The sequence below is a fragment of the Schistocerca gregaria genome, chromosome 4 (assembly GCF_023897955.1).
Source record: "Schistocerca gregaria isolate iqSchGreg1 chromosome 4, iqSchGreg1.2, whole genome shotgun sequence".
Classification (NCBI taxonomy): Eukaryota; Metazoa; Arthropoda; class Insecta; order Orthoptera; family Acrididae; genus Schistocerca; species Schistocerca gregaria.
Genome location: NC_064923.1, coordinates 414,168,953 through 414,185,199, shown reverse-complemented (window position 1 = coordinate 414,185,199; position 16,247 = coordinate 414,168,953). Strand labels below are relative to the sequence as shown.

The window sequence follows — 16,247 nt, the reverse complement described above, 5'->3', positions numbered from 1 at the left end:
AGGACTTTTAAAAGAAAAATATTACTTGTCAATCATAGTGTCAGAATTACAAAAAATAAAACACCTTAAAGGAGATTTTGTGAGAGATTGTTTGGATTATTTCCTTGTATTTCTTCCTCCTTTAGTGGATAAGTACAAAAATTTGTGTAACCACACTTTGTTCGCAACATAATTTTGGTAATGTAATAGAATGAAATATTATTCTTATGTCTGCATGTAATAGTTTTAAAAATATTTACATTTATTTAAAAAACAGTTTACATAAGTCACAAAGAGAAGTAATTACATATATTTACAGTCCAATTCAGAACGTATTCCTCAGTCTTGCTAGGACAGAAAAAAAAATGTCAGATCTTTTCTACAGATAAAAGTTGAAGATTAATGTCTTGTGCAGCATATGCATCTTCAAAAACCGTCAAATTATTGTTGATTTTTTTTTGTTGGTTATGCTGGTCTATTTGTGACCAGATGTAAAAACAAACATATTATGAATAGTATTTTTCTGCAGTGTGTATTGGATTACACTTGCATAACATAAGCAGTCTGTGCCTCTTACTTCTATTACGAATATCAGAAGCCACTTTCAGCCTTTAGTTACATAACTGACAGGAAATATTGTGTTTTAGCATACACTTATAATTTTTTCCCTGTTTGTGACTCACTGAATAATTATTTTAAGTTTGTAGTATTATGTGATTAAATTCATCCATAGATTCTTCATGTAAGTTAAACAAATTGGTTTGGTATCTTATTCTGTCAGCATTTATTTAAGTTCTCTTGTATTTAAATCTATGTCTGTTTGTGCCCTATGTTGTGTGATGGAATTGAAAGCACAAATTTTTGTAGGTGGAAAATATTCTTCGTAGATAATATATCTATTAAAAAAATAATAAAAAAAACCAAACGTTTGATTGTCTACTGTGATGGGAAAGGGAGCTGAAGAAATTTTGAATGATTCAAAATCGACAGTTTCTGTATAAAATTAAAATGTGACTGAAATATACAATTTCCTATTTGAAATATTGTGAATAACCTGTGCAAGAAGTAAGTGTGATATATTGTCAATTGCTAACAATGTGGTATACAAGTGTGTACTCACTAAGAGTATTCAAAATTTAGAACTGTTAATCTGTCAATAAACTGTCACGAATAAATATGAACAAGAAATCACAACCCTTACTACTTCCCTCAGATGTAGAAGTAAAAAAAAAAAAAAAAAAAAAAAAAAAAAAAAAAAAAAAAAAAAAAAAAAAAAAAAAAATATTACATGACAAGCTCTCATATTACAGGTGCATAAAATGTTTTATAAAGATATTTACATCAGTGTCTATATTGACTCATGTATTTGAGCATTAATTAGACAAATTCTTGGAAAATACATTGCTTTATTACTGGAGTTGCTGCCTATGGCAGCTAGTGATTAACACATTAGATAAGAATTGATTGTATTTGTATGGTGAAATGCTGTTTTTATAGGAGATATCAGATTACTGTACAGTAGTACAAAGTTTGCACCACTTCTGTGTAAAACTGTAGGAGTATGCCAGATAAATATGTTTAATCAGTTATCCACACAATAGAAAGTCTAAGTTGGAATAACAACAACATGCTAAGGGTAGATTGCTACTCACCATATAGAGGTAGTGTTGAGTCCCACACAGGTACAATGGAAAGAACAGTAGAACTATTTAAGCCTTCATACAAAGTCATCCCTCAGAAATAGAGCTCGCACAACAACAAAGTTGTGTGAATGTGTGAGGTTTCTGCCTCTGAGGAAGGACTTTGTTCGAAAGATTAAATATTTCTAGTATTCTTTTAATTGCTCCTGTCTGTGACTCGTGCATCCTGTATGTGGTTGGTACCAATTTAATCAGTTATTCATATTTATCGTGTGGCACTATTGAGGATATTGCTATTTAGAGCACACTATTTCTTTCCTAAACAAGTCAGAAAAACAAATCTGTATACTTATGGTAGATGCAATTTTACAGACACATTGAAACTTCCTGCCAGATTAAAACTGTATGCCAGACTAGGACTCAAACCTGAGTTCAGGTCCAGATCTAGCAAACAACTTTTATCTGCTGTGATTCATACTGATGCACACTCTGCTGCAGAGAGAAAAATCCATTCTTCACAAATACTGTTACTGAGATTCATCTTTAAAAAGTATCACTTGCAAAATGCTTATGGGAAATACATAGTGTTGCAGAGGATGACCAGAAACTAGGTGGTCCCACATCCAGAGGCAAACTGTATAAGCACAGGAAATCCCAGATCTCTAATATGGGTAATGGTTGGAGGAAACAATAGAGAGAACTTTGCTCAAAGAGGTGATTTTATAGATTTTTATAACAACTCCATAGCACACGTTTATATGTCATACTTCAAAGCAATGGACCTGGATACATGCCCCTCCATATCACAGTCCAGTGATTCCTTGAGTACAGTAGGATAGTGCCAGCAGTTCACACTGGTCACCTACGTCAACGTTATTGTAGTCACTTTAATTTTTATGGAAGAACATGTGAGTGAGAATGGTGGTTCTGTAGAGGTGGAAAGTGAAACACACAAAAAGCAGAGGATGCCACCCAACTAAGTTGCCAGATATCCTGATGATCCGAGATGTGAAAGACTGATGATGATGTCGTAGAGGTTTCAATCAAAATGTTTCAAATGTGGTTCTTGAGCCACTGTCAGTTACACAACACTGTGAAATAGCATTATTCATCCGGGAAAAAAAACTGCAGCATGACAAGAGTTGTCTGTACTGATGTAAGCTCCAGGGCAACACCGCTAGTCCTCGTTGATACTAGAAAAGTGTCATCCGATGTCTTGAAGCTCTCCTCATCTCTGGAAAACAATGTACATAGGATAGAGGTAATACAGGCCTCAAATAAAATGAAACATTTTTTGATGAAACGCTACTTACAGGAGTATAAAAACAAGCTATAATATCTTATATCTGGAGTTAGTTCTAGAACATCCGGCAGAGAAAGGAGCAAGTCACATGTGTACACGTGTATTCAGTAAGTTACCTGAGTATATTACATGTCTTGTAGATGAAGTGGTGGAATTTACACTTGAATTCAAGATCTTTCTGGTCGTTAACTGCTATTTGACATAGAGTTAATTGACAGAAACTCTTAAAGTTAATGTTTTAGGTTATTCTATAATTAATTCTACTAGAGTAATATTATAATGTTGTGTTCAATAAAACAACACCTTTGACTTTCCTCCCTATCCCAGAGACTCATTTCCATTGGATCCATGGAATATTGTGTAATGTAATAGGACCAGTCCCAAGTAAAGTGCCAATAAACAGTCAGTAAATATAGTATATGAGTTCAACTTCTCGAAAAATATTTTCTTCTTCATGAAAGAGAAGCATTGAAGGAAAAGGGAAGATTTTGTTGTGCCAGTGGGATCACATGCAGAACATTGAATTAATAGATGATAAAAAGAAACCCAATTAAAGTTCTGTAAAACATAGTCAGTAATCTGCTCTCACTATATGGCAGAGAGACATTGACAGTAATGCAGAATACAAGTTGCAAAGATCAGGTTTTTAAGAAGAGCCTGAATTTAACCCATTAGACAGAATAAAGGACACAGTGGTATGGCAAGAACTGGGAGTTGCCTTATTAATAAACAGATTCAAAAGTTGAGAAGTAAATGGAGAGACCATGTCAAACGAATGAAAGAAAATGGAATACTAAAAATAATAATGAGATGACACTGAATACAAAACAAATCATTAGATAAATTAAGAAAGAGGTGAGATTGTAGAGAGACCATTAAAGGAGGTAATCATATACAACTGAAGAATATGAGAAGAAGACGTGATGTTGACTCAAATACACTCTTTCAGATTATGAAGTTCACAAGTATAAAATAAAGGGAGTGAAAGGTTATCTACAACATTTATATAAACCAAACTGCACTTATAAAACTCAAAGGACATGAAAGGAAAGCAATAGTCGAGAAAGGAGTGAAAATGAATTGTAGCCTACCCCTTACGTTTATTGAATATGTATGTTGCACAGGTAGTAAAGGAAATAAAGGTGAAATTTGGAAAATGGATTTAAGGTTCAGGGAGAAGAAGTAAAAACTTTGAGATTTACTGATGACAGCGTAATTATGTCAAAGATGGCAAAAGACTTGGAAGATCAGTTGAACAGTATGGATAGTGTTTTGAAAAGAAGTTACTAGATGAACATGGATAGCATTACAATAAGAATCATAAATGTGATATTTAATCAGATGATGCTGAGACAATAAAAACAGTAGATTTGTTTAGTTATTTAAGCAGCAAGATAACTGACAATGGCTGAAGAAAACAGGCTGTAAAAGGCAGACAGTCAATAGCAAGAAAAAATTGTATGAAAATTTGTTAATACCTATTGTAAATTTACCTTCATGTGTAAGTGGAACATGGACAAAATCAATACAGACAAGAAGAGAGTAGAAGATTTTGAAGTCTGGTTTGGAGAAGTAGTACAATCCAATTTAAAGTGGTTGATATTTGACATCCAGTATGATAAATTATTACCGTAAGCTCCAAACCACTGTGAGCATAGTGTAGTTTGCTTCCAATGTGTTGCCACCAATACTGTGCAAATCATTATTGAAAAAAAAAAAAACATTTTCGAAATGCAAAATTTTCACCTACTCCAAGAAAAAAGCCTCAGTGCAGTTCCAATTAAAATTAAAAACAAATTTTTGAAATGAACCATAGAGATATAGATCATACATGAGCTTCACATTTATTTTCACACAATTTTTGTAGCAGGCACAGATTATATAGTCATTTTGTATCACCATGGAGAGCAGAATGTTGTGGTGGCTGCCTGCAGATAGTACTCATCACAACATTGCAGCTTTCCACCTTAAATGCAAGTTGTCAGATAAGTTAAATCAGACTGTACAGAGTGAACCCCAGCTAACCAACAAAATCTTAGAGGTTATTCAAGGATATTTTCAGAGTATTTCTGCATAATAGGGAGGTGGTCTCTGGTGGCTTGTTGAGGAGAACGAATGTAACTATGATTTATCTCATTTCTTACTCAACAGCTCAGCGACAAAGTGCCAGACACAGAATTCAAAAGTCTTGTATTTGATGCCCGGACAGCCCCAGGATTTTTACTATAACTCTCACCTCCTTAACTACTGCCAATGTTTATTGATTTGAAAAATGCTGATTCAAATTGTGGTTCATAGTCAATGTTAAACTGTAAGTCATCCTAAAATTGGCTGTGTAAACCAGTTGAAAGGATGTAGGAGGGCGAGGTCTTACTATGTCCAACAGGAGCATGCCTAGTAAAGGCACTCTGCTGGCCAAATCGACCTTTGGACAGATGGCGACTTTAATTTTTTCCCAAGTTAACCATTTGTATGCAAAAATATCTCCACAACAGTAAAAAAGCCTGTGATTTGGAATCACCAAAACATACAACACAAGAAATGGAGTAATGAACTGATCCTTGGACATATGCAAAAGTATTTCATGTGGTTTCTGTAACAGTGGGAGAGGCTAGGCACAGTGTCATTGTGCCACTTTTCCACTGTGTTCAGTGAATCCATACACGGGGTGCATATTGGACAACTCTTCAGCAGTAAACCTATCCACAGTACTTGTACTGTACAAGTAAAACTGCCAGAAAAACAAATTCAAGACAGAATCAAGCAGTAGTAAATGCAAGTGAAGAGTGGACACTACTGTTATCAAGAACAGGTATTATGAGTAAATCAAATGAGTAAATCAAATGAGTTTGTTTCCAAAAGACACACACTGTATACTGTCAACAGAAATGCACTCTATGAAAACTATGGTTCAGTTGTTTTGGTAGACTACATAAATGATATAGTAAATGGTAGGATCACCAGTATTATTGAGAGCATTGGTATGGAATGAAACATAAATGAATGTTTAAGAGAGAAACTGGGAGCTGACAACATCTTTTTGTTTCCTTTTTTCACATAACTGGAGAAGCACATAATTCAGTGTTAGTCCATTGTGTATTTTATTTCCTTACAGAATAAAAATTGCATTTTATAAATAATTGTTTAATTTCTGCACTTTTATCCAATTACTTTTGGTGCAAGTAAATTCTCCATGTACAAACATAATACAAAGCGCATTTCAAAAAGGACTTTACAACTTTGAAAATTTATATAAATTAATTTATAATATAGAGGTGATCGTTGTTTCAATTTGTAGGGAAATACATCAAGTTTTGTCATGTGTATTTTGCTAGTGCCGAATCACTGGACCTGAATGTGCTAGCTGTGTATTTTGGTTTGAAGAATCGAAGTCAGTGGAAACAGTTCAGCATGATTTCTGTACCAAGTACACTAAAGATCCTCCTAGCAGGCCTACAATTTATGAGTGACAAATGTTTTTTGGAAACAAAGTGCTCAGTGCGACATGAGAAATCATCAGGTCATCCAAGCACATCTGATGACATTGTTGAGCGAGAGAGGCAATGTTCTGTCAACAGCTCTATGAAATCAACCCAGCGTGCATCTCGTGAGCTGCAAATCCTACATACGACTGTTTGACGTGTGTTGTGAAACCATTTTCATTTGAAACCATACAGATTGACAATCATACAAGCAATAAAAGACACTGATAAAATTGCTCACAAGAACTTCTGTGTGGATATGTTAAATTGATTACATGAGGATGAGCACTTCTTGGACAAAATCATCTTTTCTGATGAGTCGAATCCTAGCTCTAGGATTTGGGGCAGTGAAAATCCACATCAAACATTGCAACATGTTCGTGATGGCTCTCAATTGAACGTTTTTTGTGCATTGAGCAAGAACATAGTGTACTGCCCTTTTTTTCAGGAGAGATCCATCAACGGGATAGTGTACCTGGATATGTTACAACAATGTTTGATACCACAGATTACTGAGGATGACCGAGAACGAAATGTTTACTTCATACAAGATGGTGCACCACCTCACTATCTGGCTGATGTCTAGGATTTTCTAAGTGACTGCTTTCCAGGTCAATGGATTGGCCGTGATGGGCCAATTGCATCGCCTCCACATTTCCCAGCCCTGACACCACTCTATTTTTCAATTTTTTTTTAAAATGGGGATTCGTCAAGGATATCTTGTTTGTACCTCCTGTGCTGGTTTCTCTATCTGAACTTAGAGCAAGAATTTATGCGCCACTGAGCAAGTTACACCTGCAATGCTACAACGATTTTGGGAAGAAATTGACTTCTGATGGGATGTGTGCAGGATAACCAGCGGAAGTCACATATAACATCTTTACTTTAAAGTAGAAAAACTTGAAGTGTTTCCCTACAAAATAACAATAAACCAACTCTATATCTTCCTCCAATAAATTTAAATGAATTTTTAAAGCTTTAAAGTTCTTTTGAAAAAATCCTATATTGTATGTCCTGCCTGTCTGACTGGTCATAGCCCAGCCCAAACTGCTAAGGGCAGAAACTTATAAAATGTCGCTATTAAGGCAATTTTGAAGTTGGATCTACGAAAATTGGTATTTTGTTTCTATGTCAGATAGAAGGAAATACACTTTTCAGTATTTTTAGAAATTTAACCCTATTGGGTGAAAGCTTTTATTTAGTACACCATTGTTAAGGAACTACTAAAGTATTTTTAAAGCTACATCTATGAAAATTGGTACCTGACTTCTTGGTTGCAAATTAAAAAAATATGTGTTTTAGTGTTTCTGGAAACTGAAACCCTGTTGTTGTTGTGGTCTTCAGTCCAGAGACTGGTTTGGTGCAGCTCTCCACGCTACTCTATCCTGTGCAAGCTGCTTCATCTCCCAGTACCTACTGCAACCTACATCCTTCTGAATCTGTTTAGTGTATTCATCTTGGTCTCCCTCTACGATTTTTACCATCCGCGCTGCCCTCCAATGCTAAATTGGAGGTCCCTTGATGCCTGAGAATATGTCCTACCAAGCGATCCCTTCTTCTAGTCAAGTTATGCCACAAATTTGTGTTCTCCCCAATTCTATTCAATACATCCTCATTAGTTATGTGATCTACCCATCTAACCTTCAGCGTTCTTCTGCAGCACCACATTTCGAAAGCTTCTATTCTCTTTTTGTCTAAACTATTTATCGTCCACGTTTCACTTCCATACATGGCTACACTCCATACAAATACTTTCAGAAACGACTTCCTGATACTTAAATCTATACTCGATGTTAAAAAATTTCTATTCTTCAGAAACGCTTTCCTTGCCATTTCTAGTCTACATTTTATATCCTCTCTACTTCGACCATCGTCAGTTATTTTGCTCCCCAAATAGGAATACTCCTTCACTACTTTAAGTGTCTCATTTCCTAATCTCATTTCCTTATCTAATTCCCAAGGCATCACTCGACTTAATTCGACTACATTCCATTGTCCTCCTTTCAAGACACTGTCCATTCCGTTCAGCTGTTTTTCCAGGTCCTTTGCTGTCTCTGACAGAATTACAATGTTATCAGCAAACCTCAAAGTTTTAATTTCTTCTACATGGATTTTAATTCCTACTCCGAATTTTTCTTTTGTTTCCTTTACTGCTTGCTCTATATACAGATTGAATAACATCGGGGATAGGTTACAACCCTGTCTCATTCCCTTCCCAACCACTGCTTTCCTTTCATGCGCCTCGACTCTTATAACTGGCATCTGGTTTCTGTACAAATTGTAAATAGCCTTTCGCTCTCTGTATTTTACCCCTGCCACCTTCAAAATTTGAAAGAGAATGTTCCAGTCAACATTGTCAAAGGGGATGAATACACAGAAAATAACCTGAACAACATGGAAATTTTATCTGTTGAGTTAGGGGTTCGTCCTGTAGTTGGATAGATCGAGAAATTAGTGAAGATGTGGCAAACTGAACTGGGAAGACTAAGTTGATGGGTCACACTCTGAGACATCAGGGAATAGTTGACTTCGCAAAGGAGATAGGTACGGAGGGAAAAAATTTGTAAGGAAGACCACGATTTGACCACAGAACACAGGTTCAGGTGGATGTAAGTTGCAGTAATTATGAGGATATTTGTACAAGATAGACTGACACAGAGAGCTGCATCAAACCAGTCGTCGAACTGCAGGCGACTACATTAAGCGGACATAGTAGGTAAGGTCCCAATGTTAAACAAGTTAAGTACCTAACATCGCAAGAGAATCGGCAGCTGTGGGCTAGACGTAGTCTGAAGGCACGGTGAGGGTCTCGGTGATGGCCGAGAGAGCCGGCCTGCTGGGCTGGCCTTCCCAGGCGACAGCCTCGTAAGGGCGGTCGCGGTCGGCCGCCGACAGGTCCGAGTAGTAGGCGCTGCTGGGCTCGGTGTCGGAGCCGGTGTATGCGCCGTTGTGGAAGGCGGTCGAGTCGCGGTCAAGCTCCGCGTACACGGCGTCCTCGTGCAGCGTGTAGTGGTTCTCGCGGCAGGCGCTCTCGCAGGGCGCCACTTTCCCCGGCGACGGCCGCGTCGCTAGCTCTGCGCCCGCCGCTGCTGGCGCTGCCGGCGCAGGCGCGCGCGCTCTTTGGCTCGACCTGGAGGAGCACACGCCTGTAACGGCAACGGGTGCGCGCGTCAGACACATTTCTCTGCTAAATGAGGCAAGCGCAGCACATTTATCCGCTCGGCAATGGCTAGGGTGACCAGATGCAAAAAGGAGGACAAACAGCTTCAAAAAGGAGGATACATCAAACGGGTCAACTGCGGATGAGGATACCACCCGTCAGCTTTGGACAAGTCACGTGACTGCCGGGAATTTCCCGTAAAACTTGTAGTTAATTGTTACTGATGGTCTGGTGGTGGTTAAATGAGCAATATAAAAAAAATATAAATATTTGTTGTGGTGACAGTGTGGCGTCAATTATTTTGTTATGTCAACAATATGGAATTGTTTACAAAGCGAAAAACGTATGACCATTTACCTCATTTCATTCGACGCACCGCTACCAACATCTACAATTCAAGCAGCAGCTGACGACATGTAAACTGCATTTTAACCTTCCGAATACAAATAAATTGAATGACTATAAAACAATGAAATAAAACAATGACAGAAATCAATGCCAGAATACAAACAGGAAACCGATCTTACCACAGCCTAACACAACTGCTTCGTTCCAAATATCTCTCCAGACAGTTCAAGATTCGACTGTACAAAACCCTGACCCGGCCTGTTGTTCTACATGGCTGTGAGACATGGAGTATCCGGAAACAGGACTTCCATAAGCTCCTTGTTTTTGAGAGAAAAGTGCTTCGGAAGATCTTCGGTCCGATTCTGGATGCAGATACAGGGGAATGGAGGATCAGATACAACCAAGAGCTCGAGGAACTATACCAACAGCCCAACATAGCAGGAACTGTCAAAGCCAAACGAATGCAGTCGGCCGGCCATGTGGCCCAGATGAAGGATCACAGATAGCCTCGGAAGCTCCTGGATTTCACACCAACAGGGAAGAGACCACCAGGGAGACCCAAGACGCGCTGGAGGGACGGACTCTATGAAGATTTAAACCAAGTGTCAGAGGATGTGAATGGATGGCGGATAGCAGCAATGGACAGAATATAGTAGAGGAGGAAACTTGTAGATGCGTGCGGTCCACTGGGCCTGATCACGTAGTAGTAGTAGTAGTAGTAGTAGTAGATATTTGCATTCGCTAATAGGTAGATCAACGATAACATCGACGATCCTGGTGCCACCTACTAACACCGCCTTCGCGCGTGTTTATCACGAAGGCTGTGCCAATACTTAAAGTATTTAAGAAAAGAGCAATAGAACGGGACGAATTGTAAATTTAACTGTATTACGCTCAACTTTCCGAAAAAGCCGGACACTGTAAAAATCCGCCCGGACCCCGGACAAAGAGCTAAAAAGGAGGACATGTCCGGATTAATCCGGACGTCTGGTCACCCTAACAATGGCGCAGCTTAACATCTACTTATGTAAGCGTAGGCTTCCGCTCCCATTGTCACAGCCAATAAAATTTTTCTGGTTCCGTGACTCCATTGACAATGTGAGAGCCTTCCGACGTTTCGGTCGTTATTGTAACGCCCTTCCTCAGGACGTTTTCTTTGCCGTCCGTTTCCCATTCGCTTCTTTCCACAAGTGGCGAGCGATAAAGCAAATACCAATGAAAAACTCCTGTTTCCTCCATGAAAATAAATAATGAAAACACCAACAAAAGACGTGTAACAGGTCTCATCCTCAGTAGCCCAACAGAGGTCGATGACAGCCTCCCCTGCCGATATGTATAAGAACCAAACTTTTCTCATTCAGCAGTTAGAAAGGAGGAACATTGGCAATGCGGTCACAGACCCAGGAGAATTTTATTGACTACTTGCGTGTTTACACATGTACAGTATCTGATCAAAATTTCCAGACCCTTCTATGTAATGCGGAACTGACCACAAGATGTTACGAGAGACGGACCCTCCAGTATAAAAGGAGACAGGCAGTCGATGTCAGTGGGGAAGTAGTAACAGCAGAATAGGTAGGTCAAGAGAGCTCAATGACTTAGAACGTGGACTGGTCATTGGACATTACTTGAGCAGCATATCCATCAGGGACATTTCAACCCTTCTAAGGACGACCAAGTACACTGCTGGTGATGTGATACTGAAGTAGAAGTGCGAAGCAACAACCACAGCTAAATCAAGACCAGGTACACCTTAAGTTCTGACATACAGTGATCTTCGAGCGTTGCAGAGGGTCGCTCTAAAAAAGTCGCATACAATCAGCGGAAAGAATCACTCGCCAGTTCCTAAGGGCTACCAGCAGTCCGGCGAGGACAATGACTGTGCGTATGGAGTTAAAAAGATCGGCGTACAATGGTCGAGCAACACGTCAGAAGCCAAACTTTCTGTAGTCGACGCTGAGCGATAACTGATGTGGTGTAAAGAGCGATGCTACCGGACAGGGGACGACTGATAACGTGTGGCAATCCCGAGTGCTTGGGTTTTGCAGTTGCCTGGATAAAGTTACTTGCCATCACGTGTAGTGCCAACAGTGAAGTATAGAGGAGGAGGTTTTACGGTACGGGGGTGTTTCCCGTGGTTACGTGGTTTCCTTATTGCGCGTAAGGAAACTCCCAATGCTGAAGGATATGAACATACACTACTGGCCATTAAAATTGCTACACCACGAAAATGGCGTGCTACAGACGCGAAATTTAACCAACAGGAAGAAGATGCTGTGATACGCAAATGATTAGCTTTTCAGAGCATTCACATAAGGTTGGCGCCGGTGGCGACACCTACAACGTGCTGACATGAGGAAAGTTTCCAACCGATTTCTCATACACAAACAGCAGTTGACCGGCGTTGCCTGGTGAAACGTTGTTGTTATGCCTCGTGTAAGGAGGATAAATACGTACCATCATGTTTCCGACTCTAGCAAAGGTCGGATTGTAGCCTATCGTGATTGCGGTTTATTGTATCGCGACATTGCTGATCGCGTTGGTCGAGATCCAATGACTGTTAGCAGAATATGGAATCGGTGGGTTAAGGAAGGTAATACGGAACGCCGTGCTGGATCCCAACGGCATCGTATCGCTAGCAGTCGAGATGACAGGCATCTTATCCGAACATGGCTGTAACGGATCGTGCAGCCACGTCTCGATCCCTGAGTCAACAGATGAGGACGTTTGCAAGACAACAACCATCTGTACGAACAGTTCGACGACGTTTGCAGCAGCATGGACTATCAGCTCGGAGAACGTGGCTGCGGTTGCCCTTGACGCAGCATCACAGACAGGAGCGCTTGCGATGGTGTACTCAACGACGAACCTGGGTGCACGAATGCCAAAACGTCATTTTTTCGGATGAATCAAGGTTCTGTTTACAGCATCATGATGGTCACATCCGTGTTTGGCGACATCGCGGTGAATGCACTTTGGAAGCGTGTATTCGTCATCGCCATACTGGCATATTACCCGGCGTGATGGTATGGGGTTCCATTGGTTACGCTTTTAACAGTGGACGTTACATTTCAGATGTGTTACGACCTGTGGCTCTACCCTTCATTCCATCCCTGCGATGCCCCATATTTCAGCAGGATAATGCACGACCGCATGTTGCAGGTCCTGTACGCGCCTTTCTGGATACAGAAAATGTTCGACTGCTGCCCTGGCCAGCACATTCTCCAGATCTCTCACCAACTGAAAACGTCTGGCCAATGGTGGCTGAGCAACTGGCTCGTCACAATACGCCAGTCACTACTCTTGATGAAATGCGGTATTGTGTTGAAGCTGCATGGGCAGCTGTACCTGTACACGCCATCCAAGCTCTGTTTGACTCAATGCCCAGGCGTATCAAGGCCGTTATGACGGCCAGATGTGGTTTTTCCTGGATACTGATTTCTTAGGATCTATGCACCCAAATTGCGTGAAAATGTAATCACATATTAGTTCTAGTATAATATATTTGTCACAATGAATATCCGTTTATCATCTGTATTTCTTCTTGGTGTAGCAATTTTAATGTCCAGTAGTGTATTTAACAGCATTATGTACTGCGCACAGTAGAGGAGCAGTTCGGAGACGGTCATTTTTAGTATCATCGTGGAAATGCAACCTCTCATAAAACAGTATCTGTGAGGCAATGGCTTGTGGACAATAACATTCCTGAAAAGGACTGGACTGCCCAGAGTGCCCGTCCTGAACCCAATGGAACATCTTCGGGATGAAGGAGAACGTCTACATCGCTTTAGACCCCAACTTCCAAATAACCATCTTTTCTGTTTTCGGCTCGACATTCAAGACACCTTACTGAAAGTATCCACAGCATTATTCAAGCAGTCAAAAAGTCGAAGACTGGACACATTCCAGATTAATATCCACTAACGGGCGGTTGTCCACATACTTTTGATCATATAGTGTGTGTGTGTGTGTGTGTGTGTGAGAGAGAGAGAGAGAGAGAGAGAGAGAGAGAGAGAGAGAGAGTCTGTGTGTGTGACGAAATAATTCGTTGCTGTTTCAAAAGGAGATGGCGGAGTCACTGAGGTCAAAATAAGCCTAGAAATTACAAACCGTATTTAACAAAAGAAAATATTCAGTTGCTTGCGTGATGGCCCACCCAAGTGGATAGGCTTGTGCCCTGAGTAGCCAAATTAGCCTGTATTTCTGGGAAAACCTGTACAACTTCGGTTTACTTGTTCAGGAAAAATTGTGCTGCTTCAATCCTGTGGCGATTCTTTCCGAGTCAATCAAAACGAATGCAGACCTTCACAGAACAGTGCCGAGATGGTCTCTGTTGCTTCCTCGTATGGCTGTTATCGATGTGAAGGAAAGGGCTGATGGAGCACACTGGGACGCAGAGACAGTCGCAAATTCCCAGGGCATGCGCTGCTCCTACCGTACCAGAGTAGCACAAACTTGGCTGTACTATATCTGGGCAATATCTGTCCCAATTCTTACAGTGACACTTCCCCTCTCACTGTCCCACAACTTAATGATAACAGTATTTCAACTTTCTTCCGTGCACAAACAAGATCTGTGGTGACTTGGTGAAAGTATATTTTGTTTTAAAATGCAGAGCAAATTTATTGGACCTTTAAGAACACCACACCACTTTATGTATAGTGTAGGTCTGCTTATCTGTGTTTCACGTGTGATCCCTAATGCAACAGATGGAAAGAGAAAAAGTCATATCCTGTGTGAAAAAAAGAATAAATTAGTGAACTTTCAAGAGCGAAAAAAATTTTGTTCGCAGGAGCTGGGATAGGGTGTGTGTTTCCCCAGTTTGAGATGATATTGCGTAAATCTTTGTTAAATCTTAGGGTATGAAATGAGTTATATTTATCTGTCTATCTAAGATTGGTTTTGGAAGGTTTCCCACATTCATAGTTCGATGTTGGCCCTGGGATACACTTTGCGCACATTTTGTTCAACTTTATAACGCCACTCAACAGCAAGGAATAGAAGAAAGGGAGCTGATGCAATAAATCCGTTAACATGGTCAGACCTAAATTTCTGTAAGTAAACAGAGTATTACAAGTGGCATCAAAGCTGTGTAAGCTGTTTCTTAGAATTTGTTTCTTGATTCTGAATTGAGGAGTATTAATCAATGACGTTTTGTGCTGGTTGTTTTTGTTGATGTCCATTTTCTGTGTGTGACTTTCAATTTTCAGTGTCATCCAGACATTATTGGTATAGAGATATGTTCTTTGAACATTGTCTAGCTTTGTTTCCTAATTCATTAGGTACGACTGATTTAATCTCATATGGATGTAACTTCAGTTCATTAACTCAGAAAATATGGCGTCCATAATCATCAACAACCTACGAAGGTGTACTTCGTTTATACTAAGGAAGTACACTTACCTTGTTGTAAGTATGAGAGTAATTTACCAGAAATATATTGACAGGATGATTATCGATCGTTTAGTATAGTGTTCCTCGTTAAAAAATGTAGCTCTTGGCGCGTGATACGTCTTCAACTTCACCAATCAGTGATATAAAAAAAAAACGTCTGTTTAAGAACTTGCTCGCTATTGGATAAACCTCAGCAGACGCCCGTTTATTAATCTCAATTTTATTATTCAGTTTTACATAAAATTCTCCATTTTCATAAACAGAGTTCGATGTGTTCTTCTGATTCTAAATCTCCTTTCTTGGTGATCCAAAATACTGTGCGTAGCCCATAATTTTTCAAGATGGTGGCCCTTCGTATAATTTTTATATTACTACGAACACTAGACCCAGGAGTACAACGATAGAACTTGAAGATAATTTGTAATCAGTGGATAACAGGCTTAGAGCCACTAATTTAAGTAAAAGGCAACATGCCGAACAGTTCACCTAAAGCTACCACCGCTAAAATTTCTGAAACGAGAATATACAACGGATCACAAAATCAACTCATCCAATGATTACAGCATAGGTAAGTACGTATTTTCTACGTATATTTTTACAATATGATTGTGTCCATTTTTCTTAGATTCACAGAGCAGTTCGTTGTAACATTTTCGTCCAAACAATCACATTCATTCCAGTGCATCCAGCATTACTGTTTTTCTGTAAGTGTTTCACCAGGTGTACGAATGCGCAGACTGGTGTAATACTGCAATTTCATCTTGTTAACACCATCATCTTGTTTTCCCGGTAGCTTGGAGAATAACAGACTCTCCATCTTCCAAGTCCTCTTAGTTATGAGTAATGTCACAATGTTGAGAACACAACTAATCCATCTAGACGGCAGAACGTTCCCGACTATGAGCCTGCAGAAATCTGACATTCTCCTTCGTTCTTTAACC

The 16,247-nt window shown here is 39.7% G+C and overlaps 1 protein-coding gene across 1 annotated transcript in view; it reads right to left on the bottom strand.

Annotated features, from left to right (window-relative positions):
* Positions 1 to 220: 220 nt before the first annotated feature.
* The window catches only part of LOC126267078 (uncharacterized), a 219,311-nt gene continuing 203,284 nt past the window's right edge, over positions 221 to 16,247 (bottom strand). The window contains exons 5-6 of the mRNA XM_049971940.1: positions 9,152 to 9,550; positions 221 to 2,853 (exon numbers count right to left, since the gene is read on the bottom strand). Of these exons, the coding sequence (XP_049827897.1) occupies positions 9,183 to 9,550 (368 nt within the window). The 3' untranslated portion in view covers positions 221 to 2,853; positions 9,152 to 9,182. The remainder of the gene's footprint in view (positions 2,854 to 9,151; positions 9,551 to 16,247) is intronic.